General features: G+C 43.8%; 1 protein-coding gene across 1 annotated transcript in view; it reads left to right on the top strand.

Annotated features, from left to right (window-relative positions):
• The window catches only part of prex1 (phosphatidylinositol-3,4,5-trisphosphate-dependent Rac exchange factor 1), a 112,260-nt gene that overhangs the window by 2,784 nt on the left and 82,114 nt on the right, over positions 1-27,362 (top strand). The window contains exons 2-4 of the mRNA XM_071371612.1: positions 18,636-18,701; positions 18,872-18,994; positions 26,462-26,566. Of these exons, the coding sequence (XP_071227713.1) occupies positions 18,636-18,701; positions 18,872-18,994; positions 26,462-26,566 (294 nt within the window). The remainder of the gene's footprint in view (positions 1-18,635; positions 18,702-18,871; positions 18,995-26,461; positions 26,567-27,362) is intronic.

A 27,362-nucleotide genomic window follows, 5' to 3' on the forward strand; every position in this document is an offset into this window, starting at 1 on the left:
GAGGCCATATGTTTTTAGTAAAGATAGCCCCAGTCTCTCTCTATCCCCCCCATTGAAGACACCTGAGCCGATAGATGGGGAGTCAGTGATCACCTTGGCGGGGAGATTGAGAGTGTAATCTGATACTGTACTGACCACTAAACCCCACAGTTTTTCCTCTTTGAGAGACACTTGGTCGGTTGGTTGTTTGTTCTCAGTCTACGCTGGTTATGAGAGAGGCTGGGGTGAAGTTGAGGCGCAGCGGTTGATGAAGGAATACCCCCCCCCCTCCCATTGCTCTCGCCATCGAGTCTGTTTCCCCCACCTTTTGTGTTGCAACTAGTCTGCATCAAACACACAATCGATACACGTACGAGCGGGATGACGCTCAGTGATGTTTATCCAGCTTTTGTCATCTCTAACCCGCGTCCCTCTTGGCAATTACCGAAGCCAGCGAGCATATCAAATTGGCTGGGTGGGGATAGAGATGGGTGTGAGGCAGGGATAACAGGATTCGTTTTGCGCCACAATGTCATTCCAGATCTCTGGTCAAATTTTTGGGGTGGACTAGTAGAACCGATGCTTTGCATTTGGACAGCTCACTTTGATTTAATTTCAGTCTTTGGTGGTAACTGGTATCTACTCATGTTTGTTAAATGGTACGCCGCTTTATTTGCGTTGATCAGCTCTCCGAAGAATTGGAGTGCGGCGCTAGTTTTTTCTGCTCACATCAGCTCGGATTTTCCCGACATTATCCTACAAAATGCAGGATATGGCATGAATATGGTTAGTGACATCATCCTGTGTGGATGTGGTGTGGGATTTCCACAACATTTAAGCAAACCTTAGAAAAAAAGGAGATGCAACTTTTACAACGATTGGTGTTTTTTTAAATGAGATGTCTTTTTGCATCCTGACCACTCGTCACAACATTGGAGCCTTGCAAAAAAAAATGCCAATAATATCCACTCAAACCTCAACACGCTTCTCCCACAAAACCTCCACCCGACCTGGGTCGTGTTCAGTCGGGAGAGAACGTTTTTAAACAAAATGTAACAGGGATTTGCCATCTAGGACTGGTCCAATTAGAACACTTATTTTGTTTTCCGTTTCAAAGCGTTTTGCTACGGTCTCCTACTTAACTCAACCCTGGACATATACATGGCCTTAAGACTCTGTATTATCGTAATGTTCTGATTAGCTGGGTGATAACCTCTGTCATAACCACTGTCTGTCATGTGCGCATGTGGAAAAGATGGAAGTGGTTCAGGGATGACTTTTAAACATTTGATACTCCATAACCTATAATAGGAAACATCTGGAGATGCAGCCCCTTTGAAACCCGCCCCTGGCCAAACACACACACACACACACACTAGATAACTTACTTGTAAGGGGGTTCATCTGATTTGTGTGTGTGCTTGAGTGTTCCTTCCCATGCCAGTGAGTATATGACCGAGGATATGTCAGTGGTTTCCTCCTTAAAGGTGAAACCTTCAAATCCTCTTTATTTCCCCTTGCTGCCAAGCTGGTGTTGACTCCTGTGGCCAAGCCAGCTGTGGTGGGGCCAATGACAAGCCTGGTTGAACAAACAGGATGACCCACAAGGCTGTGCTCATTACCTTGGAAGACACACAGGAAGTCAGCCTTGAGCTTCCTCTCTAAGCTGCTCTCTCCATCATCCCTCCATCTCTCCACACTAGAATACGCCAGCATCAGGTTTCTCTGCCCTGGTGTCTACTACTATAAATAGGTCCGTTTATAACTCCCGCCCGCTGCGCCGGTGGCTTCAACTCTGTAACCCCAACTCCAGGGCTCTAACTAACAAACCAGACTCTACTCTGCAAAAGGGAAAACGCCCCGTCGTGTCTTTATGGAAGGGTCTGGAATAGAAGCGTTGGGGGGTTGCTGCTGGGTCCCGACTCCTGCCAAATAGTTTGTTTCTGGCCCTTTTAAATACGCTTCTTAATAAGACTTCAAAGGCCTGACACGAAAGCGCATCATGTGCCTCAACTTGATGAGTAACCAATAAGGAGCCAAAGGCCCAATATCTTTACCTGTCTACTCACCCTGATTTTATTTCCGCTGCTCTATTGATCGTTTCATACAATCAGTCTGAAACTTCCATCTTTTAAGTCGTTTGTGTTACTTGAAAATGAGAGGCGTTGTACAAAACAAACTTATCAGCGATTGGATCGTCTCTAATCAGAGTATCAAAGTTGATAATGTCATCATGTAGGCCGGCTCTGGCGCAACCCATCGGTTTCTGGGACCAATCAGAGTGGTCAGAATGTGTTCGCGTTCTAGAAATCATTGGGGAGGGAGGCCAATCCAGACTCATCTTGGAGAAGAAACATCAGTTGGCCTGAGCGATGTGGATGGGTAGCCAGGCAGCCAATCTCTTGTAGAGTCTGAGAAGATGAACAGCAGTCCTTCTACACTAAGAAAATGTGCTTACATATCCAGTTGTGTTTCTTTTGGAATAAAATAGTCCAAATACACATTTCAGGCAGCGCAAGAGGAGTACTGCCTCTTGTCTTACCCTTGAAACTGGCTCAAGGTTTTGATTGAATAAAATCTTAAGTCTCAGCATATCCAGCAGACCCCTACTCCTCCCCAAAGCTCACGTAAATTGCCCCCCATTGGGCCCTCTCTTTGTACCCCCCCCCCCCCTCCTGTCTTCCAACACTGTGACAATTCCATTACACAAGCCCTACAGTTCTGTCCAAACCCAGGGCCAAGGCTTAACCCTCCAATGGGAGGTATGCATTTGATGTCGTGCTCCTTAAGAAGTCACAGCGCTCGGTCTCCCTCAAGACAATTAGTACCTTATTGCAGCCGTTATGTTGCCAAGCCAACAGATTACAGCACATCGTGACACAAAAAGAGTAAAGTGTCAGGTCCAACTAATCTTGGTTTCATTTTTAGTCATGTGTGCTCATAAGCCATTTCTTTCCGAGGCATAAGACTGCATCAGGAATTTGAGGAATCTAGTTAACGTGTCTAAACCTCTGGAGTAGCGCAGTGGTATAATGTCACATACCCTGTGGCTATGTTTTCAAAATGTTACAGATATTTCCGAGAGGATTAGCATAGGAGGGAAGCACATATCGAGCTACGTGTTTGGCATTGAACTGTCTATATTGGACTGATCACCCAGTTTTAATCCTACTTGGACTGCCACATACATACATGTACAGTTGAAGTCAGAAGTTTACATACACTTAGGTTGGAGTCATTAAAACTCGTTTTTCAATCACTCCACAAATTTCCTGTTAACAAACTATAGTTTTGGCAAGTCGGTTAGGACATCTACTTTGTGCATGACAAGTAATTTTTCCAACAATTGTTTAGACAGATTATTTCACTTATAATTCACTGTATCACAATTCCAGTGGGTCAGAAGTTTACATACACTAAGTTGACTGTGCATTTAAACAGCTTGGAAAATTCCTTTACCTTCAGGCATTTGTAAATTGCTCCCAAGGATGAACCAGACTTGTGGAGGTCTACAATGTGTTTTTCTGAGGTCTTGGCTGATTTCTTCTGATTTTCCCATAATGTCAAGCAAAGAGGCACTGAGTTTGAAGGTAGGCCTTGAAATACATCCACAGGTACACCTCCAATTGACTCAAATGATGTCAATTAGCCTATCAGAAGTTTCTAAAGCCATCACATAATTTTCTGGAATTTTCCAAGCTGTTTAAAGGCACAGTCAACTTAGTGTATGTAAACGTCTGACCCACTGGAATTGTGATACAGTGAATTATAAGTGAAATAATCTGTCTGTTAACAATTGTTGGAAAAATTACTTGTGTCATGCACAAAGTAGATGTCCTAACCCACTTGCCAAAACTATAGTTTGTTCACAAGAAATTTGTGGAGACTCCAACCTAAGTGTACGTAAACTTCCGAATTCAACTGTATGTGTGTATATATGTATGTATGTGTATATATAGATATCTCTTTCTTCCGTCTAGTTTTTAAATTCTTTGTGGTGTTAAATCATTTTCTGTGAGGCTGTAATGTTTGATTTAATGCAGAAGCATTTGCTTTAGGAATTCAAGGGGTAAATGGTGGTTCATGAGATCAGATAAACGTGGATCTCTCTGCATAGTCGCGGTGAATACAATACCATAGGCATAGCAGCACTGTCTGTTGAAAGACTGTTCTCTCCCTGTCAGGAGTCAGTGACGTCCTCAATTGGCCTGTGTGTTTGTTTTCTAGCACACTGAAGTACGTGGACCAAGTGGAGTCTATCCAGATGTGTTGTTCAGTTTGAATGCGGACACTTCGGTGACACAAGCCTTCAATGGAAAAAAATACACGACAAGGAATGTTAATGGTCACACAAAGTGTTTTCGAAATGGGTGATATATGATGGAATTAGTGACATGGCCTCCCTTGTAAAAGGCAGCAATGGGAGACAAGCAATGGGAGACCACCAATGCCCGCTTGACATCTTGACCTGAACAAAAGCGGGACAAGTACTTCCCCAGAGCAAGCCAATACCCATTAATTGAACAGGGGGTTTCTTTTCTCCTCCCAAGTGAAAAGGTAGAATGGAAGGATGACTGTAAATGTTTGGAATTGAACCCAATGGCATGTCAGCCAGTCACACAGAGAGAACTATCCAGGAATTCCCATCAGCACCCTTTGGGAATTGCCTGGAACAGTTTGTGGACAGAGGCTGCTGGGCAGCGAAACGTTTGTCAGGTTTGTCAAACAGAACCAGATGTGTGGGATTGAAGGGGGCGAAGGTCACCATTCTATTGAGAAACATTGACCACAACCAAACTCTACGACCGTAGTAGACCTTCCATCCTGACACTCTCCAACCATGAACAACGCCAAAGGGTTTTGATGAACGTTGAATTGGAGTTCCGATGTTGAACTTTCTGCCCCCGGCCTAGTTGAAGACTAATAGGAGAAGGTTGATTTGTGACAGTAGTGATGGATGGGGTGTGTGACTCCTTGTGGTTTATCTTAAGACCGCTAATTGACTGTGCTCCATGTCTACACACGTCCTTAAATATGAGATAGTTTGTAAGAGTGGGCGAACGCTCTTCGAGTGTTTTGAGGGAATCCTATTTCAGGGACGAATCATGCACTTACGTTGAATGTTCGCTTTGATAAGGGAACATTTCACTTGGAACTTAGGATTTACCCCAATGTCTGTACAGTCATGTACAGGTAACTTCCAAAATAAAGGAAACACCTGAGTAAATGAGGGATACAAAGTATATTGAAAGCAGGTGCTTCCACACAGGTGTGTATAAAAATGCTGGGCAGGCCCAGTTGCCAATTTTCTTTGACTACCATGGCTAGAAGAAGAGATCAGTGACTTTGAAAGAGGAGTGATTGTTGGGGCACGTTTGGCAGAAGCTTCAGTGACTAAGACTGCTCAACTTGCTGATGTTTCACGATATGGCCGTCTCAGTCACCAGATCTCAACCCAATTGAACACTTATGGGAGATTCTGAAGCGGTGCCTGAGACAGCGTATTACACCATCAACAAAACACCAAATTATGGAATTTCTCGTAGAAGAATGGTGTCGCATCCCTCCAATAGCATTCCAGACACTTGTAGAATCTATGCAAAGGCGCACGGAAGCTGTTTTGGCGACATGTGTTGGCCCAACGCCCTATTAAGACACTATGTTAGTGTTTCCTTTATTTTGACTGTTACATGTATTTTTCTAGAGTGTTGTAAAACTAGTCTCATTGGGTTCAGTTAAAGATGGCATGGTACCATCTGATCAGAAGATGCGTCATTGTGGACAACTACAAATACCTAGGTGTCTGGTTAGACTGTAAACTCTCTTTCCAGACCCACATTAAGCATCTCCAATCCAAAAATGACATCTAGAATCGGCTTCCTATTTTGCAACAAAGCATCCTTCACTCATGCTGCCAAACATACCCTCGTAAAACTGACTATCCTACCGATCCTTGACTTTGGCGATGTCATTTAAAAAATAGCCTCCAACACTCTACTCAACAAATTGGATGCAGTCTATCACAGTGCCATCTGTTTTGTCACCAAAGCCCCATATACTACCCACCACTACGACCTGTACTCTCTCGTTGGCTGGCCCTCGCTTCATACTCGTCGCCAAACCAACTGGCTCCAGGTTATCAAGTCTTTGCTAGGTAAAGCCCCGCCTTATCTCAGTTCACTGCTCACCATAGCAGCACCCACCCGCAGCACGCGCTCCAGCAGGTATATTTCACTGGTCACCCCCAAAGCCAATTCCTCCTTTGGCCGCTTTTCCTTCCAGTTCTCTGCTGCCAATGATTGGAACGAACTGCAAAAATCACTGAAGCTGGAGACTCATATTTCCCTCACTAACTTCAATCACCAGCTGTCAGAGCAGCTCAAAGATCATTGCACCTGTACATAGCCATCTGTAAATAGCCCATCCAATTACCTCATCCCCATACTGTATTTATTGATTTATTTTGCTCCTTTGGACCCCAGTATCTCTACTTGCACATTCATCTTCTGCACATCTATCACTCCAGTGTTTAATTGCTATATCGTAATTACCTCGCCACTATGGCCTATTTATTGCCTTACCTCCCTTATCTTACCTCATTTTCACACACTGTATATAGACTTTTTTTCTACTGTATTATTGATTGTATGTTTGTTTATTCCATGTGTAACTCTGTGTTGTTGTATGTGTCGAACTGCTTTGCTTTATCTTGGCCAGGTCGCAGTTGTAAATGAGAACATGTTCTCAACTAGCCTACCTGGTTAAATAGAGGTGAAATAAAAGAATTGTATCCCATTGCCTGTTCTCATCAGTTTTGGTGACTAACTGGCTGGGAACAATGCTTCACAGAGAGAACACCGTTCAGCTGAATCGGGTCTGTTTATTGGCTACGGTACTGTCTCTGCCTGGTTCCGCTCCTCTTGTCTGATTCAGGACCAGTGGGTGTCTGCTTTGATCCCATTATGACCGTGATCGTATGCCAGGGTGCTAATGCACTTCCCCCCACGAGCCATCTACTCAGCGGGTCTCAATGACACTGCTTATGTCGAACTGAGTGATACACATGCACACACCTCATGTTGTACCACTCAGTGTTCGTATGGTTAACCATTTCACTACATACTGAAGCTATACTTCCAATGCTGTCCATAACTCCCGATTCCTCTACATTAATCAAATGTTAGAAGGTAATCTTATCTAGCGAACAGCAATAAAAGGGGCTGCAGTATGGAGTGGAGATGCACAAGTTACCCAATCCATTAGAATTCAATCTCTTTTTGACAGCACCCCTTTTGATTTGAATGAAACCTTCCATATGTATTTGCTCATTGTATAAGTGATCAGAAGGTGACTTTTTGGACATAAGTTCCAAAACATTCAAGAGATAAAGACATTCAAAGTTGACCAGTTTGGCATACCCCATCATACCATGAGACATCCATGTCTTCATCGCTGGAAAAGATAAATGGTTGAGATTGATATCATTTAAAAGCTTATTTATTATTTATTTATTTCATGTCAATTATCTAAAATGCTTCTTCATGTTTGCATGTTTTGTAGCTTAGACCCTATTTTACATCAAGGTTTTTTTGTTGTGCCGGCCATCGGTTCAGACACATTAACATTAGTTATTTTCTTAGATCAATGCGCACATTGCACAGTTTTTCTTGAGCTAAATCAGATCCAGTCTAAACTGTGCGATGTAGTAGGGAGTTGTAGTTTCCAACAGGCCAATAGTCTACATATTTAAATGCATAAAACGTGGTAATTGACTACAATGACCATAACCCATTGCGCATCTACTTGTCCGGTCTGTTTTTCTTTTACGCCTGTGGTAATTAACTGATAATTGGTATTCAGCAGTGATAAAAGTATGCCTTATTTACTTTGAAGAACGACTAAAAAAGTGATTTTGTCAGACGGCATAGGGCAGCAGCTCTATGGAGATGAGATGATGACTTGGAATTAAATAAAGTCATCAAATAAAACAAATGAAATATACACAACTGAACAATTTTATTAAAGTGATGTGAATAAATAAGTGATAAACAGTAATGGGACTACCATCATGGGACTTTTATTAATTGTTTTGTTCTGTGTTACAGCATTCAACCCAAATAATCTAAACCAGAATCAAATAAATGTATTTTTTAATAATCGAACCGAAGCCGATCTGGCCTCAAAAAGCACTAATTTCTCAGCACTACTGATACATCTACTAAAATGGGAATATATTTTAAATGTCATCTTTTTAAAATGGTACCACAAAGATGGTTGGAGGTCCACACATCTGTTATAGGAAACCTATTGAAATCATAGAAATATAAATAATAGATATGGCCATTTAAGTTGACATTCAACAGTGGGTGGACCGTTGGCCGTCTTTGGGTAGTAATTAGAAGTAAAAATTTAAATTAAATGGACATTTTCAGTGGTGTACCAGCTAAATTGCAGTTGTCTGAAGGGATGGGTCCTATTTCTATGATTTGAAATAACACCCACCCTGTATACAAGAGCATGTTATGTCTCAACCGATGGCGGGCACAACACAAACATCTCAGAGGATGTAAAGTAGGGTCTAAACTGAGTTTTTAGATGATTGAATAATGTCAATGTTTTGACAACCCCCGTAAGCTTTTAAATGATATCAAAGCTGAACTGTTTATATTTTCCAGTGAGGAAGACATGGATGTCTCATGATATGCAAAATGGGTGAATTTGAAATGTTTTGGCATTCAAGTCCAATGTATTTAAAATATATATATATATTTTACCTTTATTTAACCAGGTAAGCTAGTTGAGAACAAGTTCTCATTTACAACTAAAACCTGGCCAAGATAAAGCAAAGCAGTGCGACAGAAACAACAACACAGAGTTACACATGGAATAAACAAGCGTACAGTCAATAACACAATAGGAAAAAAGTCTATATACAGTGTGTGCAAATGGCATGAGGAGGTAAGGCAATAAATAGGCCATAGTAGCAAAGTAATTACAATTTAGCAGATTAACACTGGAGTGATAGATGAGCAGATGATGATGATGAGCAGATGATAGTGTGTAAGTAGTGTGTGCAAAAGAGCAGCAAAGTAAATAAAAACAATATGGGGATGAGGTAGGTAGATTGGGTGGGCTATTTACAGATGGACAATGTACAGCTGCAGCGATCGGATAACTGATGTTTAAAGTTAGTGAGGGAAATGTAAGTCTCCAGTATGGAAAGTTTTGTTTAAATTAAAAGGGATGCTGTCAAATACTGATTGAATTCAAATGGATTTACCCTTACGTCACCGTCAGACTTAGGCCTGTATCATAGTGGAACCTTCCAGATCTCTGACAGCTCACCCTGTCCCACTGATCCCTTTCACAGTGGACAGACAGCCTCTCCACTCTGTCCCTAGATGTTATCTTCAGTGCCACATGTCACCTCTCAACGTGACACCACACCACCACGTCCCCACTACTATGTACTTCTCACGCAAACGCACATTATAGAGTTGGCTTTGGAAGTCTGTAATTATTGTTTAGAAGGGTGTGTGTGTGTGTGTGTAAGCGGGGACTGTCCATAATTATGTGGCAGCAACGGCGGATCAACTTGAAAGAGCCAAGCGCTCATAAAAGGATATTTATACCCGATTCATTACACGTTCAGCGACTGTTAAGTCGGGAACACTTACCCCCAAATGAGATGGTTAAAAAGACCCTCCCCTCCAATTGGACACGCTTCTTTTCCACTGGGCCAATAAAAAGGCCCTGGTTCAGAGGACGAGCTGTATTCCATCATTTCTGCAACCCGGAGGTATTTTTATGTTCAGGCTTCTCACTTACAAGCTAGTAGCAATATCAGATGCATTGTACACTATACCCTGTCATGATAGAAGCCTCCATTCTCACGGAGTCGTGTTTAATTATGGGTCCTAGCAGCATAGCTGCAGGAACTCATTTGTTTTGGTTAGAATTATTATTATTATTATTGTGATCCCATTCCTTCTAGACATTCAAGAACTAATTAGTACAACGTTTTACGTTGGTTTTTCAGCTATGTTAGAAAGCACAGCTTCTTGCGGGATTTCCGACAACCCCCAGACAAAGTGTCATGTATGGAGAGACTTCTTGTGTGTGACGAACGAGCGAATGTTTCTGAAGTCATTGTCAGTCGTTTAAATGGAACCAAGCTCCTCAGACCTTCAGAGAAGACCGCAGAGGGTCTCTTGTCTTTGAGAGGACGTTTCTGCTCTAGTTTTCCTGTCTACAGCACCACTTTAATCGAATGGAGGAGACAGACTCGTCCCCCGTAGCGAGCCAGCTTCCGCCCGTGTGAGCCACTCAAAGAGCCGTGAACTCTAAAGCCTTTTAAAGCGGAAGTGAGACGGGGAGAAAAAGGAGAAGACTCAAAGGGGACTTTGTGTTGGCGATGAACTTGGCCAAGAGGGTCGCTTTTGGGAGAGAGTTGGATGGTGGGGGAGAGGGTAAGATTTTAGAGGGGGGTCGGATAATTTACGTCTTGAGTGAAAAGGGGGTTTGTTGGGGTTCCCTTCATGGAGGTGACACGATGGGGCCCTTTCTCTCGCTCTGCTGTGGCCCGGCCACAAAGAGGGGATTTCTTCATTTATTTCTTCAATTTCATGCCATGTCGACCCAAAATGGCCTCTCGGCCTCCTCTCAAGACTACCCTGTCCACCCTCACCGCCAAATCTCTCCCTCCCTTCCCAACAAAAAACCAATAGCCCCTTTTTTGGTGGACACTACTGTTTTTAGCTTGTTTTCTTTTGGGGGGGGGTTGTGGGCGGTGAACTGCGATGTTAGGCTACTTGGACAAAGCTTGGATCTGCAATTCACTCAGGGGCTTCGTTTTTACTGGTGTGGGAACTGGAGCGAATTGAAAAGGGGGGTTGGGTAGAGAACCTGACAAGTGTATTTAGTGCTTGGCCGTGTTATTGATACACTGGGGTCTCTTGTGACTGAGCTGGCCTGGTGCTCATCGAAGACCATAGCTGCTGAATGCTGATGTAGCCATCGCTGGTGAGCAAACAGGAAAATACTCCAGCTTTGTACCAGTCTCTCCCCTGACTCCCACCCCAATGCTTGGTTATGTAAGACCTGCTAGACTACCGTGAGAGAGTTCTGCCCCATTACGAATCATGAAATGGGGTTGGCAGTATGTATTTAGAAGTATATGCAGTACCTGTTTCTTATGAGCTACTGTATTTCCCATATAATTTTCTCTTGCCCAGTAGATTGCCTACAAGTGGAAGACTTCCAATCCTGTTACATTTTGAAAGATTCATAAATGTATTCACTGGTGCCGATTTGCGTACTTTTTCTCCCTCTCCATGTGTTTCCTGTGCATTTCACACCCACAGTTGTTCATTGACCCATGAAAGGGTTCCTACCAGAGAAGGTGAAATAGTGATCTTTGCTCCTCAATTGACTGACCTCTTGAACTGGTGTGCACGCATGCGCGCACACACAGGGAAAAGAGAACCATAATGACGCACATACTTTCTTCACTTTGCCCATGGTCGTACCCAGATGTAATTCCTGGAAACCAGTGGTTGATTTGCTTTTTCATCATACCACTAATACTTTAGGCCACTTCCCCTACATCCACCCATCACAAAATGACAGCCTTTTCATTTGCTTAATAAAGGCATGAGCGAGACCATGCAGCAGTTTAGTGGCAAAATGTACCTGCCGCCCTTTCCCCGGCCAACCTTCTGCCCTCCTCCTCCATCACGTCTTCTGCTCTCCTCTCTCTTCACAATGGACGAGCGGCTCCTTTTGTGACTTCTGCTTTTTCTTGCCCCTCCCCCTCTTCTCCCTCTTCCTTCCCCTCAGACCTTGGCCTTGAGCTGCAAAACATCTGCCTGTCAGCAACAGCAATCACATGAGGTGCAGAGAGAGGGCTTAGAAATTTATTCAAATGCACACACTTATTTTTTTTAAAGAAACCTCAGTGCTACTTTTACAATACATTCTTTTTTTTCTGCCTACCCCTCTGCCAGATTAGCGGCATGGGATCCACGAAAAAGCACTCCTGCCTGTGCTACAGTTTGAATGAAGGACTGAAAAAGGCATACCCTTTTTGGCTCCTTGTTTAAACACACCCATCACTGATGTGGAGAGGAAACGTGGGAAGATGAATGACGATAAGTCAACAGTAGGACTTTTGACAACCCCAGTCAGACGTTTGGTTGTTATTGTTGATGTTTGGAGAGTGTCGCTATGTCAATGTGACTTAGCAGTGAACACACTTTGTGCAAAAAATGTCGATACATGGACAAAGTGGGGATGTTTAGTTCAACGCCAGTTAACTGCCCAAACGGAACAGAACATCCTTTGAGACATTTAACAAATCAGCCGAGAAGGGCCCCCTCTTCAACCCCCTGTGTCATTCATAAGGTTGTGAAGTAGAACATTCCTAGTCAAGGTGCCGTGAATCTCCTGATTAATCCTGTTAAATTAATCTGGATAACCTTTTCAGAGCGTCTTTAACCCCATTAAAGGGATCCCTTTCCTCTCATAAGTCCACGTGTGTATTCAGTGAGGGGAAACATTCGGAACATTGCAGATAGAAATGTAATGAGTAGAGCTGACGCCAGTCCCTGACAGACAATCAGATGTTCTACTCAAAACATTTCTAGCTGAACGTGCTGTAACCTCCTGAACAGACCCCACGTGCTAACAGCGTGATGGCACTTCCAGCATCGCCACTACAGCTGACTGACTTTGTGTGAGGATCTCTGATTTTACCCCACTTTCACAACTTGGAACGCTCCTGCCGGCTGTTATGACATAGCAAAATGATCCACTTCTCTATCAGTTAATCCCCAGCTGAATGCACCACTTTTTTAGTTTCTTACTGAATGTGCCAATTTAGATTTCCCCATAAGATAGATTTAGCTTGTTATTTCACAATGTAAAGAGGAGATATAGCTGTAGCTCTTCCTCCCCATGTCCTTATGGACACAACTGCGTCACAAGGACTATGGGGTTGATTTGGTCCACACAACCAGTGGAAGTCGAGCTTTAATGAATGTAGTCTTGTGTTACCATTACCACTCTCAACAGAATTGTCTCACATTTGAGCTGATTGAAAGCGGCCATCTTTCTACGTCAGTATTTAATGTGATTTTAGAATTTTTAACACAATAATGTTGAGATTGGTGAGCTTAGCTCAGAGGGACCACTTGTAGTCAGACTGGCTTCGGGTCGGAAGAGTGTGTTTAGAATCAGTGTTGTTCCATAGGCATGAAACGCGCGAGAACGTTTTAAAATGGAGGAGGTAGCCAACTACCTTAACTTCCAATAAGAAAGGTCACTGTTCATTGCTCCATTTCAAAAATGTTGTCTGTGGCATACCCAGTGAACCCGACCCAGGCTCTTCAATCAGAGGGCAGACGTTGGAGGCAGCAGGCCTTTTCACTCTCCAGTCACTTTCCAGTTGAGCGAATGGAGAGCCCGACGCCAGCATATGGTCCGTCTGCTCGTTCACACCTCTCGGTCTGGCCCCTCCTCGCTTCGCTAATTCACAACAAACGACGAACCCGGTCACCAACCCACATCTGACCCTTTGGCTGTTGGTCATACAAGACTGGACCACGTTTGGCTGAGCATGCCTCCGGCAGCTTGTGGCAGAGAAAGGCTATCTGTCTGTGGTGATGGTTGGGCGTTGGCTACTAGCTCTCATTGCGCTTCCTCTATGACATAAAAAGAGTGTGGAAGTAGAAATAAATAAAACCCTAACAAACCCATTTTATGAGTAGTATTAGTGCAGCCTTATGTCTCTTATGGTGACGTCCAAGGTTTTGTTGCGGTTCCTAACCAATCAAGCATTTGATGTAGCCTGTGTTCAGAATTCAACTGCATTAATCATATCTGTGGGCCTAAGACTTTTGGGCCTAATATGTTTAAATGTCACAGTACTGCAAAGTTAGTCTTAATGCTATGATAATTTCCCAACTTTCAATTCTCCAACATGAACTTATTAATTTAGCTGTAGCCCACTACTGTACACTCTGCAGCTCTGTCTTAACTTCTTGCAGTGTGTTGTTTGCACAAAACCAGCAGTTCTGTTCATGCATGTCCTGATTGGAAATGTTCAAACCGACATGTCACTCGCACACTTCCTCTCTTCACAAAGCTTCACTTCCTGTCGCAGGACAGCATCCTCGCAGCTTTTGTGTTCCGAGCCAGCCAGCAGATCTTCACTCACTCTGTGTGCATTGTTTGTTTATTTCCCCTTCTCCTCTGAGTCCAGCCACCGCATATCTAACTTGAAAAAAAGAAACACTTTTTTTAATAGATTTCGACAAAAAAAGTTTTCATTTCCTGTTTGCACACCACAGAGGCACCAACAAAGAAAATAAAAGAAACAGCAGCAAATCCTTTGTAACTGGGCTTCTGTGTACTAGACCTAAGTGGGACTTTTGTCAAATGTTGTCTAAACTAATTGACTTGTAGTAGTGTTTGTTAATGAGGGGTAACAGGAGTGCTATGTTTGTGAAAATGGCAATGAAAAGCTAACATGCAAATGAAAAGCTAGCGCGTTCGTGTGAGGAAATGCAACGCTGTGGGCTTATCAAAGGGGGCTCACTCAGGATTATACACAGAGTTAGTGCCTCTTGAAGGTGTCACAAAATGGTTGTTGTGGTGCTGTTGACCCTCATTGTTTAGGGAAGTGAGCAGTTCCCTTGCACGTACTCTTCTGACCATTGAAATAACATATTGAAGCTAAGTCTGCAGCACCAGCTTGAGCATCAAAGTTGATTTAATGTAATAAGGATCCCCATTAGCCGACGCCAATGGGGACAGCTAGTCTTACTGGGTCCCGACACAGAATGAAAAAGACATTGCAGATAAAAGACTTTACATACAAAGTGATAAAACATTCCTTTTTTTACCTTCATATCATCCAGTCCACACAATTACCATGTTGCAAGTGAACATTCTGAATGAATTTATTATTAATATGTTGTCACTGAGGCTGTACTGTACTGTGATTCGTATACCTAGCATTCCCCCGCCTCTCTCGCTAAAGCATGGAAATAACCAGACCCAGCCAAGATGGGTTTAATATTGGGTGGCATTTTCTAATACCTGGTTATTGCAGGTGGGATTTAATCGTTTCCTGTTCCACAGACCCCAGAGTCAGGCTCAGTAATGAGTTGAAAGCAGGTGGGCTCTTAGGAGAGGGGGATGAGGGAGGAGGGGGGGCAGAATGTATTCAGACCAGAGAGAGCAATAAAAGCGCATCTCCAAGGCAATCTTGACAAAGCCCTCAGTGGCTCATGAGGGGCACAACAATTAGAGGTATGGCTGCTAGGAAGAGAAGGGATTTCGTACGAAGAATTGACTATTGGGGCCTGGGTGATGAATCATTCATTAGTATTATTGTACCCCTTTGGTAGAAGAATTAATGGTTTGATTTGGTTTATTTAGCATTCAAAGTTGTTTGTGGCTTATGGTGTATGACTGAACAGTTGTGCAGAGGTGCATGTGTGTGCGTGCACATGCACGCTGAGTGTGTTGGCACTGGCAGCAAGCCACCAAAAACACAACAGTGACAGAGTGTGCAAGTCTCTGGAGCTCAAACAATCAATCAAGTATGCCTTTGTCCAGATCGCACACTGGAAACCAAGCCCTGACTGAGACAGTGCACACAAGGTTGAAGACTCAATTACCACAAGCGATACTCTCATCCCTACTGTATAACCTATTGCTAGCAAACTGGATAGAGTATTTCGATCTCAAGACCAAAGCTAAACTAGAAGTTGAGATATTGAGTCAGGCATTCAGTGGTTTAGCTGTTATTCATAGTATTTGTATGCTGCTTAAATTCTTTGAGATTTGGCTTTTCAACCGGAAAAGTAAAAACATTGCTGGAGTGTCTAATACTGGACTGTCTGGCGGTCATTTGTCTGGCAAGCCAAGTTTAAGAATGAGCTGATCTCCTTTGGGAGTGCCATATGAACAAATTCACCCCTCCAGCCCATAGCCCCTCTGGCTACAGACCCTGGATTTGTCATTTTGCTCCTCTGCTCCATTCACCAGCTGTGCCTGCCCTTGCACCGTACAGTAGCAGACGATTCATCACCGGGATGAATCCTGAGGATCTCCAAAATGAAATTTGTGGCCCCGATCAGTGTATCATTTGACGTGCTGTTATTAGCACATTATGTATTGACGATTTAACTAAATGTAGTCTGCATGCTATTTTTTAGCTATCAGTAAGAGCACAGTGGATTACATATGCAGTGTCAGGTGTCTTGCTATCAGGTAAATTCAAATCAAATGTTTTCTATGACAATTCATGAATTAAAATGTATTTCAATTCAATTGACAAAAAATAACTGAATTGACCCTGACCTTGCTTGTTATTTATAACTCGCATAGCTTTTTTTTTGTGGCATGCATACCTTGCGTATTGTACTTTTATAATTAATTTATAAAGCATTTCCCAACCACAGTGGGGAGTGCCCAACAGAAATGCACATGATGCTTTTTCTTTCTCGTCCCTGAGTGCTCACCAAATGTCACAGCCTATGGGGGTCAAGTTGGGCCCTTTGACTCCTAGAATGCCGGTTTCACCCAATCACAGCAGCTCTGACTGTGGGGTCAGTTGAGTCCTCTGGTAGCTGGCCTTCCACCTCTCTATCACGTTCCCCTAGCGGGGAACAGTAACCATGGTAGTGGCCTCCCTTACCTTGATTTGCCTATTTACAACAAGAGAAAGGTTGATCCTACGGAAGCGGAAAAGCAAAGCCCCGATGACTGCTCACTGACGTCAAAAACCTGCATAAAGGGCAACCTGAGACCTGGATATATGAAAAACAACAGTGTCAGACGTAATCTACCACCTTAATTGATTTGGAAGTAACAAGTGAATAGTCATTTTAGAAGCATGTCCAATGGAAGATTTCTGTCAGCATGATTCTGTGATGTCTACTCTCTCCACATTGTTTATTGTTTTGTCTGCTTTTTTTCCTTGCCAGCCACCTGTTATTTTTTATTTTTTTTATTTTTAAGGATACTGACTCTCCTCAATTTTCAGCCATGGGCCCCCCTCCCACAAATTGTTTTCTTTGAATTCTGACCGGCCAATGTGTTACCTGATCTGCGCTCCCCGTTCTGTGATGCTGGTAGCGGCGCATGGCGATTTGAGATGGACAAAGCTGCCCCCTCTTGTCTTAAAATAAACAAGTGCAGTCGTTTGGTGATGGAACACTGCCGATAGCCAATACAGCCCGGGTGAGAATCACTGGTGTCTGGATGTATCACAGACACCGAAAGGACCTCTTTGTTGCTTGCGGCCTCGCACACTTGTACAAACCCCCTTCTTCCACATCTTTGTGGCACATTTAGACATTTTAAGAGCGAGACCGTCCATGGTGCAGTTGTACGAACTACGAAGTCACAAATAAGTTGTGACTCGAGATACTCTCGTTTTCACCTCCCCTCCTCTCCCATTCCATTCCATACCAACCCTAAACCCCCTCCCCCTCCCACCACTCCTCCATGCCCATCCCCCTGTCCTCCTCACCATGTAGTGTGGAAGTCCTTGTTTCTTGGCCCCCCCCTCCTTCTAAGATGCCAGGGGGCAATCTTCCACATGAATGGACTCCTTCAACATGGACATGGTACAAGTCACCATATGGGAGGATTAATGAGTATATTATGCTTGGAGCACAATTCACCCGTCCTGAACCATCCCAAAGCAGAACAGCACCAGACCTGGGTTCAAGCCCTATTTGAAATCTTTCCAAAACTTGGAGCATTTGTTCTAGTCTGCCTGGAGCGCCAGATGGGTGGGATTTGCAGTAAGGGGATTATTTTATTGCTACATATTTTATTGCGTGTGTGCATCTTCCTGCTCTGTCATTGTGGATAGGGATGAGGTGTAAAGCGGTGCCACCAAACCCCACAAGAGGTTGTGGTCCACTTTGCAAATGCCGGATGAGCAATCTGTTTCCTTGTGGACTTTCTATTAGGCGTCATGATCAAGTGCCATATACATTTTCTTTTACACACACTGCTCCTATTTGGCAAGCTTATGCTTCGTAGAAGTTGTGAGAGACATTCAAAGACAGACAAACAACCTGAGAGGAAGTGAGGTGGGAAGAAAGAGACAGCGGAGGCATTCTAGTACCCCTCCCTTTTTTATTTTTCTCTCGTCAGGATTTGAGTGACAGGTCAGCTTTCTGCAGGGAGACGCAGTGCTCACAAACACACTGTTGCGAGCCACTGAGCAGCTGATCAGTCTGACGTGGGCTTATCACAGCACAGTTACATCGAGGAAATGGAAAAAAGTGTGATGCTCAATAATTGAGTTATTTATAGAGGTGTCTCCGACGATTTCCCAGGTACATTGGTTTAAATGTCTTCTATAGCAAGGGCTTACAGTATACATTAGTTACACGTACCATGGGGATTCTGTATGCATGTAAGGTATTTGAGGCAGAGCTTAAGCTAAACACAGGTGAGACCATAATATTTATGAAGCTCACCGGAAGAAGTTCACCCCCAACCTAACCCTTAAATCTAAAGTAAACTGACGACTGCAATCCCCCATATCACATATTGCTGTACATATACCACCTAGTGTATGATACATGCAGTATGAACCTAACCACTATCTTTCTTTTTTCCTCATGCAGGCCTTTTTGCACAGAATCCGACAAACTGCCGAAGAGCAACAGTGTCTGTCGCCTGAGCATGTCAAGGTAAATATGGCCGCCTATTAAAAACTATCCTAATGATGCTTTGACAAAAATGACTATGCATAAAATATTTTTACAAAATGTGGTGAGGCCCTATGGGTCCCCGTCCAAATAAGTGCACTATATAGGTAATAGGATGACATTTCAGACGCACCCTCTCTCTGCTACCACAGATCCTGTTCTCCAACATTGAGTCAATCCTGGACGTTCACAGAGAGGTGCTGTCTGCAGTGGAGGCCAGCCTGCACCCGGAGCCACAGCCAGGGCATGCCCTTGGACACGTCTTCCTCCAGTTTGTGAGTGACACACACTTCCATGCACACACACGCTTACAGTGCACATATATATGGACACAGAGACCGGCTTGAGCATAAACGCACAGCTACGCTCTGACGCTACTTCTCACACCCTATCCACTGTTCCAATGAACTGCAGTTAGGATAAAAGATCAAAACTGATGTGAAAGTGGCCTTCGACAACTTTCATATAATAATATACACACAATCCACTCCCTCTCTTCCTCCCTCGCTAATTCCCCCATCCCGCTCCCCCCTCCCCTCGAAAAAGTCTGCATCCTGTCAGCCAGAAAGACCCCTCTATCCGTTCCTCGCCAACCCCATGCAAGGCCCCTGTCACTTGCATCCCCTTCAGCAGATTGCTTTCCTCCCTCCGTCCCGCAGTTCCCGACCACCCCCCCTCCCCCCTTTTGAACTCGTTTGGCCCTTGGGAACAACAAAGAGCTGCCTGTGTCGGGGGAAGAGATGGTGTGTCAGTCATCAATGGGACAATGGCGGAACTAGTTGCTCTTGCGCACACACAGACACACACACACATGGACACACACATACACACAGAGACACGCATCCACACACATACACACTTAGGGGACTTGTAGAACGAGGTATTAGCTTGAGGATTGTCAGTTGACAGAAAGCATATTGTAAATGGTGTTTGTTCAAACAGAAAGCTCCTGTAGTCAAACTGAAACTATCAATATTCTATTAATTGAAAGGATGTTGAGAGTTGCCTCCTCAAGGAGGTGGTAACCAAGCTTTGTTTTCTAATTGGACTACTATACTGTAGAATATTCCAATCAAGAGCTCTCAGAATAAGTTGTGTGTGGAGGGGGGAGAATCTTCACATGGCCACTGGCATTGTAGCTCCGTATTCATTACAGGGCTCTCTGTCTGTGACCTCTCTCTCCTTCAACACTGACACCTCTCGCCCAATCAATTGCCCCCGTTTGGTGCCCTCCGCCTCCTGCCCTTGACCCCAGTGACAGCAGACACCCCTGCTGAGATCTGATTAACCCCCAGCATTGTTCTGGTGTCAATCAAAGCCAGAGAAATACATCCTGATTCTCTTCTTATCTCTCTCAAGCTCTGTCTATTCCAATGTTGCTTAGATCACACTATAACCCAGCATTGTTGAGCGGGCCATTCACTGTCAATCACAATCACAGCATACAGATTCTCCTCTCTCTAAAGATCTGTCTTATTTCAATGTTGCTCATAGGCCACAGTATAAACCAGCACAATGGCTTGATTCCAATTCAAAAGCATACTCCCAGTGCCTGATAAAGCTTACATTCATCAAAGGGAGAGAGGAAGTGAGGGTGGAAAATTGGATTGGAATCCAGCCTATAGTAGCCAGTGGGCCTCAAATATCACCCTCCACCATGTTGACTTTTAAGGCGTGCATGTTGTTGAATCATTGGGGGGTTTTCAACGACCGGCAGACTAAACCAACCCTGGGTAGAACCTTTGGCTGACGTTTGAACCATGTTGGCGTGAGGAGGAGGATTACACAAACCTACCCCAAAAAACTACTAGAGAATGTTAATTCGGAAGGATACAGATGTCAATATTTGCTCTATTTCTGGGCTGTCCCCTGACCAAGGCCTCTTTCTCCCAAATTAACAGTCATCATATTATGGCCCTTCTTAAATAGACTCATTATGCTTTGACACTCCTATTTGCCCTGTGTTTGTTATTGCTCCTCTTATCCTGCTGAAATTCCACTGATGGAAAAGGAAGAAAACCAAGTGTTTATCAAAGACACAAACACACTCTTTGAGCTATTCTGAGCACAAGTGAAGCCCTTGAAATCAGGCCCAGTTTCTTCAAGGCTGACCCGGCTTTGGAATTGTACAGGTCACATTCAGGAACTTAAAGAAATGCCCATACGGTAAGCTTATAGATAGATTAATGTTCACTTTTAGAAGTCCTTAAAGGTCCAATGCTGCTGTATTTATCTCAATATCAAATAATTTCTGCGTAAAAATTAAGTACCTTGCAGGGATTTTTATTTTTATTATTTTTTGAACATTGTAATTTAAAACAGAAACAAAAAATAGCAAGAAGTTTGCTCGGACTGTCTGAGCGGGGAGGGGAAAACTAGCTGTTATTGGCAGAGAGGTATGGAACTCTTTCGTATTGGTCTATTAACCCATTTACCGCCTGGTGATATCACCAGGCAGGCCAAAACTTAATTCCACCAAAACAGGCTGAAAAACAGTCTTTTCAAAAGGCTCTTACACTAAAATGCATAATCATCATTTTAACATTATTATCCCAACCTCATGGTGTGGAATGAATATATACATATATATTTATTTATTTATTTATTAACCTCTATTTAACTAGGCAAGTCAGTTAAGAACAAATTCTTATTTACAATGACTGCCTACCCCGGCCAAACCCGGACAAGCTGGGCCAATTGTGCGCCGCCCTATAGGACTCCCGATCACGGCCGGTTGTGTTACAGCCCAAATCAAATTTTATTGGTCACATACACATGGTTAGCAGATGTTATTGCGAGTGTAGCGAAATGCTTATGCTTCTAGATCTGACAGTGCAGCAGTATCTAACAGGTAATATCTAACAATTCCACAACCAAACCTAATATCTAACAAAACCTAATACACATAATCTTGTAAAAGAATGGGATGAGAATATATAGGTATAAAATATATGGATGAGCAGTGACAGAGCGGTTAAGATGCAATAGATAGTAAAGAATAGATAGTGAATGATACAGTATACGTTATACACATATGAGATGAGTAAAGCAAGATATGTAAACATTCTTAAAGTGACATTATTAAAGTGACCATTTATTATAGTGGCCAATGATATGAAGTTTGTAGGTAGGCAGCCACCTCTCTATGCTAGTGGTGGCTGGAAAACAATCTGATGGCCTTGAGATAGAAGCTGTTTTTCCATCTCTCTGTCCCAGCTTTGATGCACCTGTACTGACCTCGCCTTCTGGATGGAAGCGGGGTGAACAGGTAGTGGCTCGGGTGGTTGTTGTTCATGATGATATTTTTAGCCTTCCTGTGACATCGGGTGCTGTAGGTGCAGACCGCACCTCCCTCTGGAGAGCCTTACGGTTGTGGGCGGTGCAGTTGCCGTTCCAGGCTGTGATACAGCCCAACAGGATGCTCTCCATTGTGCACCTGTAAAAGTTAGTGAGGGTTGTGGGTGACAAGCCAAATTTCTTCAGCCTCCTGAGGTTGTTGCGCCTTCTTCACCACACGGTCTGTGTGGATGGACCATTTCAGTTTGTTGGTGATATGAACACAGAAGACCTTAAAACTTTCCACCTTCTCCACTGCTGTCCTGTCGATGAGGATAGGGGGGGGTGCTCCTTCTGCTGTTTCCTGAAGTCCACGATCATCTCTTTTGTTTTGCTGACATTGAGTGAGAGGTTATTTTCCTGACACCACACTCCGAGGGCCCTCACCTCCTCCTCCCTGTAGGCTGTCTCGTCGTTGTTGTTAATCAAGCCTACCACTGTTGTGTCGTCTGCAAACTTCATGATTGAGTTGTAGGTGTGCATGGCCACGCAGTCGTGGGTGAACAGGGAGTACAGGAGGGGGCTGAGAACGCACCCTTGTGGGGCCCCAGTGTTGAGGATCAGCGGAGTGGAGATGTTTCCTACCTTCACCTGGGGGCGGCCTGTCAGGAAGTCCAGGACCCAGTTGCACATGGCAGGTTCGAGACCTAGGCCCTCCAGCTTGATGATGAGTTTGGAGGTGTAGTCAATGAACGGGCATTCTTACATAGGTATTCCTCTTGTCCAGATGGGATAGGGCAGTGTGCAGTGTGATCGCGATTGCATCGTCTGTGGACCTATGGGCGGGGTAAGAAAATTGAAGTGCGTCTAGGGTGACAGGTAGGGTGGAGGTGATAGGATCCTTGACTATTCTCTCAAAGCACTTCATGATCCTTGACTAGTCTCTCAAAGCACTTCATGATGACAGAAGTGAGTGCTACGGGGCAATAGTAATTTAGTTCAGTTACCTTAGCTTTCTTGGGAACAGGAACTACGGACCCCTGGGATCGAACCAGGGTCTGTAGTGATGCCTCTTGCACTGAGATGCAGTGCCTTAGACCGCTGTGCCACTTGGGAGCCCATATATACAGTGCCTTCGGAAAGTACTCAGACCCCTTGACTTTTTCCACATTTTGTTACGTTACAGCCTTATTCTAAAAGGGATTATATGAAACATTTTAAACTCTTCCTAGAGCTGGTCGCCCGGCCAAACTGAGCAATCGTGGGAGAAGGGTGTTGGATAGGGAGGGGACCAAGAACCCGATGGTCACTCTGACAGAGCTCTAGAGTTCCTCTGTGGAGATGGGAGAACCTTCCAGGACAATCATCTCTGCAGTACTTTACCAATCAGGCCTTTATGGTAGATTGGCCAGATGGAAGCCACTCCTCAGTAAAATGAACATGGCAAACTCCAAATGGGCTGTCAAAAGTCAACTAACGACTCTCAGACCATGAGATAAAAGATTATCTGGTCTGATGAAACCAAGATTGAACTCCTTGGACTGAATGCCAAGCGTCACGTCTGGAGGAAACCTGGCACCATCCATACGGTGAAGCATGGTGGTGGCAGCATCATGCTATGGGGATGTTTTTCAGCGGCAGGGACTGGGAGACTAGTCAGGATTGAGGCAAAGATGAATGGAGCAAAGTACAGAGATCCTTGATGAAAACCTGCTACATAGCGCTCAGGACCTCAGACTGGGGCGAATGTTCACCTTCCAACAGGACAATGACCATAAGCACAGAGCAAAGACATCTCAAGAGTGGCTTCGGGACAAGTCTTTGAGTGACCCAGCCAGAGCCCGGACTTGAACCCAATCGAACATCTCTGGATAGACCTGAAAATAGCTGTGCAGCGACGCTCTCCCATCCAACCTGACAGAGCTTGAGAAGAATGGGAGAAACTCCCCAAATACAGGTGTGCCAAGCTTGTAGCGTCATTTCCAAGAAGACTATGCTGTAATCACTGCTAAAGGTGCTTCAACAAAGTACTGAGTAAAGGGTCTGAAAACTTGTAAATGTCATATTTAAATAGTTTATAGATTGAGATTTAATCAATTTTAGAATAAGGCTATAATGTAACAAAATGTGTAAAAAGTCAAGGGGTCTGAATACTTTCCGAATGCACTGGGCCTTTTAGGAAGTTCTGTTCTAAGCCTAGTAGTAGTCTAAGAGGGTCATAGACGTTTCATGGTCTTTACTTGCTTGTGATGTTCCATGGAAACTCAGTCAAGAAATGTTGCTTGTTATGATGAGGTGGCCATGATCTTAGAAGTTTGGTATTTTAAGCATTGCGTCAGAAAAGTTGAATGCAAGTGACCGGGAAGACATGCACGCACACTCTCTCTCTCTCTCACACACACCAGGTTTCTGTGTTTTTGGCCTATATTTCTTTTGAGAAAAGCCAATAAATTAAATTGGCACCGGCCAAATGTCCAGGATTAAGAAAACAAATCCCATTGCGAAATAATGCTTTTTAGTCTATTCATTGATGGAAAAGGCAGTCGATGTAAATACATTTGTAAAACGGCATCATCTCAAACAGGCTTCATAGGCCGGTCACACAAGTGGGCTATCCAAAATATACTTACTTGTTTGAAACCTGAACGTTTTAATAGATATTATGAGGCATGTCTTGCCTTGCTTTAAAGTAACATATTAGATCTCCTCTTTCAAAATTCGTAATGGAAATGTATTTTCATCTCACTTCCTTTTGACATCAGTGTTTTCCCGCTTAATTGCATTATAGAACGAACATTTGCGCCTAGCCTAACGCCTTGTGCGCATGGCTGCGTGTATAATGTCAAGGATAAAAAAGGTTAACAAACTTTTTTTTAAATGAAACATTCTGATCTCTGTTACATCAGACTTTTAAAAGTGTAGCCTAGGCCTACTAGTTGTATGAATGTGGGATCTACCTTCCCACAATTGTCCCAGAGTCTGTTTGGAATAGGCTATTTTTTTCTCAACAAACTAACCAATAGAATAGGTCAACTTTTCTACTATGGAGTATAGTAGATTGACATAGGCTAGTGATTTTGCTGTTCGTTAGGCTACTCGTCTTATTAGTGTTGAGTTTTTGGTGTTTCACACCATATACTGGGCTAGCTGTTGCTCCCGGTGATGCCTCGGACTTTGTTGCCCTGCCAGCCAGCGGCTTTGTGTGTATGTCTGTGTGTGACAGCGGAGCCCTGGGCTACGCTATCCCTCTGTTGCTTCGCCGTTTACAGCCGCCAAACACGGTGACACACTTTGAATCTACCCTCGTCATGGGAACCGGAGAGAGGCTGAACGTACTGTAATGTTAACGTTACATACAAGCCAGATTAGTTATCTCTTCTTGCTGCGTTACCATGTGGACCTGACACATGCATGAGAGGAGGTGGAGGATGGAAGGCTAGACTAGTCTGTAGCAGCATGGCCTCTTGAGGTTGACTTTGATATACTGTTTCCAAAGAGCTGTGAGAGTCGACATTTAGAAAGGAGAGAGAGGGAGCAAGAGGGAGACACCGAGACCAATGGAGCACCTGGTAGAGATTGTTACCCTGTGAATCTTTTATGGTGCTTGGCCCCAGCAGTTTTACAGTGACCTCATGTATTTAACATTGGATGTCTGATAGAAATGTTACGCAGCATTCTTACCTCATGCTCAATATTGGAATATTCAAAAACAAACTTAACAGCGTCAAACAGCATCAACGAAGTGACTGAGTGCCTCTATATTGACCTGCCTTTTAAGTCGCTACCTAAAATGCACACGTCCAGCTTTTCAGAGAGAGCGAGTGTAGCGTTTCTCTGAAGGTTGTGAGGATATGCTAGCCTCGCAGGCACGAGCTAAGATTTCACTTCCTGTGCTGTTTCGGGTGACCGCAGCACAGTTTTGGTTACAGTACCAAACAGAGCAGAGTGAGGAGGCCCAACATTGAAGCTGGTTTCACTTCCTAATGACTTGAAGGCCTATATATCGGGTTTTGGGCTGAAGCCTACATTTAAATTCTGAGGGAGAGATTCCTTAGGCCTATATGTTGTCCCTAGTGGTAGATAAATAATGCATTGAACCTATGTGCATAGCTATCATATTACTAAGTGATCATGAGGAAAGCCTTCTGTGGCCAAACCTATAGGACAGTACAGTATATCCACTAGCTATAACTATGTCAGTGTGAATAGAGGAAGTTCAGAGTGCTTTCTCAGTGCAGTGTTTACCTAAATAAGGAAAGCACATCTCATCAGAATTGTTATCTTAATTGTTTGGAATGATGTGTATAGGAGTTATACTTCAATTCAACTGATGTTGCGACATCACTAGAGATCTGTGTTTGACTAAAAGTTGTTGAAAATAATTCTGTTCCAGAATATTCAATGCCAAGTTTTTCTATTCGGATCAGATCAGGTCCTAACTGGCTTGTGTTTCTTCCATCTTTCAGAAGGGGCAGTTCTCGGTGTATGGGGAGTACTGCAGTAACCACGAGAAAGCCCTGCGGCTGCTGATGGAGCTCAACAAGATCCCTGAAATCAGGACATTCCTCCTGGTGAGGATCCCACCGCTGACGCCAACCGTCACTGTCTTTTTACATATCTCGTTCTCTCTGAAGAAAAATAATCTTCTCTTCCTCTATCTTATTCTTCCTCCCATTCTATTCCCCTTCCACCATGTTCTCTTCCTTTACCACCTCTTCTTGTCCACCTCTTCCTCCCACTTTCTCCCTGATCCTCTTCCCCTGTGTCATCTTTTTCCTCCTCTTTCATGTTCCACCTCTGTCCCAATCACCATCCTTCTCTCTATCCTCTTCATAATGTCACATCTTCTTCTGTTTACATGTTTATGTTTGTTATAAAAAGAACAGGTATTAGAAAAAGGTCGCTTGGTTACTCTGGCAAACTCACAATGTAACCACAGAGTGTGTCAGGGTCGTTTTGTCACCAGAAGTCCAGCTGTTTCCTTGTTTTGACAACCCTTCTTGCCCCTCAACAATGAACACAGGAACTGCCTTTGATTGCGCTTCCAGAGATGATGTCATGGTCGGTGTGCGCTGTCCAGCTGCGGTCCATTGGCACGGCTGGCTGGAAGATCTGAGCCTTGTTGACACCGATGTGTTTCCTCCGTCTCATTATTGACTGACCTGAACTTGTTCTAGTTGTGTTCTGTACATTCTATCCCAGGCTGCTAGTGGAACATCACATGGGGGTAAATCCTAACTTTCACAAGTCAAATTTCTGTCTTGAACTTAGTCATGCGTCGACGTCAATGGGAGACTGAGATACATTTTTCGTAAGTGGATGTTAGGATTTGCCCCATACATTTCAACTTTTAGTGGAATAACCCTT

The sequence above is a fragment of the Salvelinus alpinus genome, chromosome 28, assembly GCF_045679555.1.
Source record: "Salvelinus alpinus chromosome 28, SLU_Salpinus.1, whole genome shotgun sequence".
NCBI lineage: Eukaryota > Metazoa > Chordata > Actinopteri > Salmoniformes > Salmonidae > Salvelinus > Salvelinus alpinus.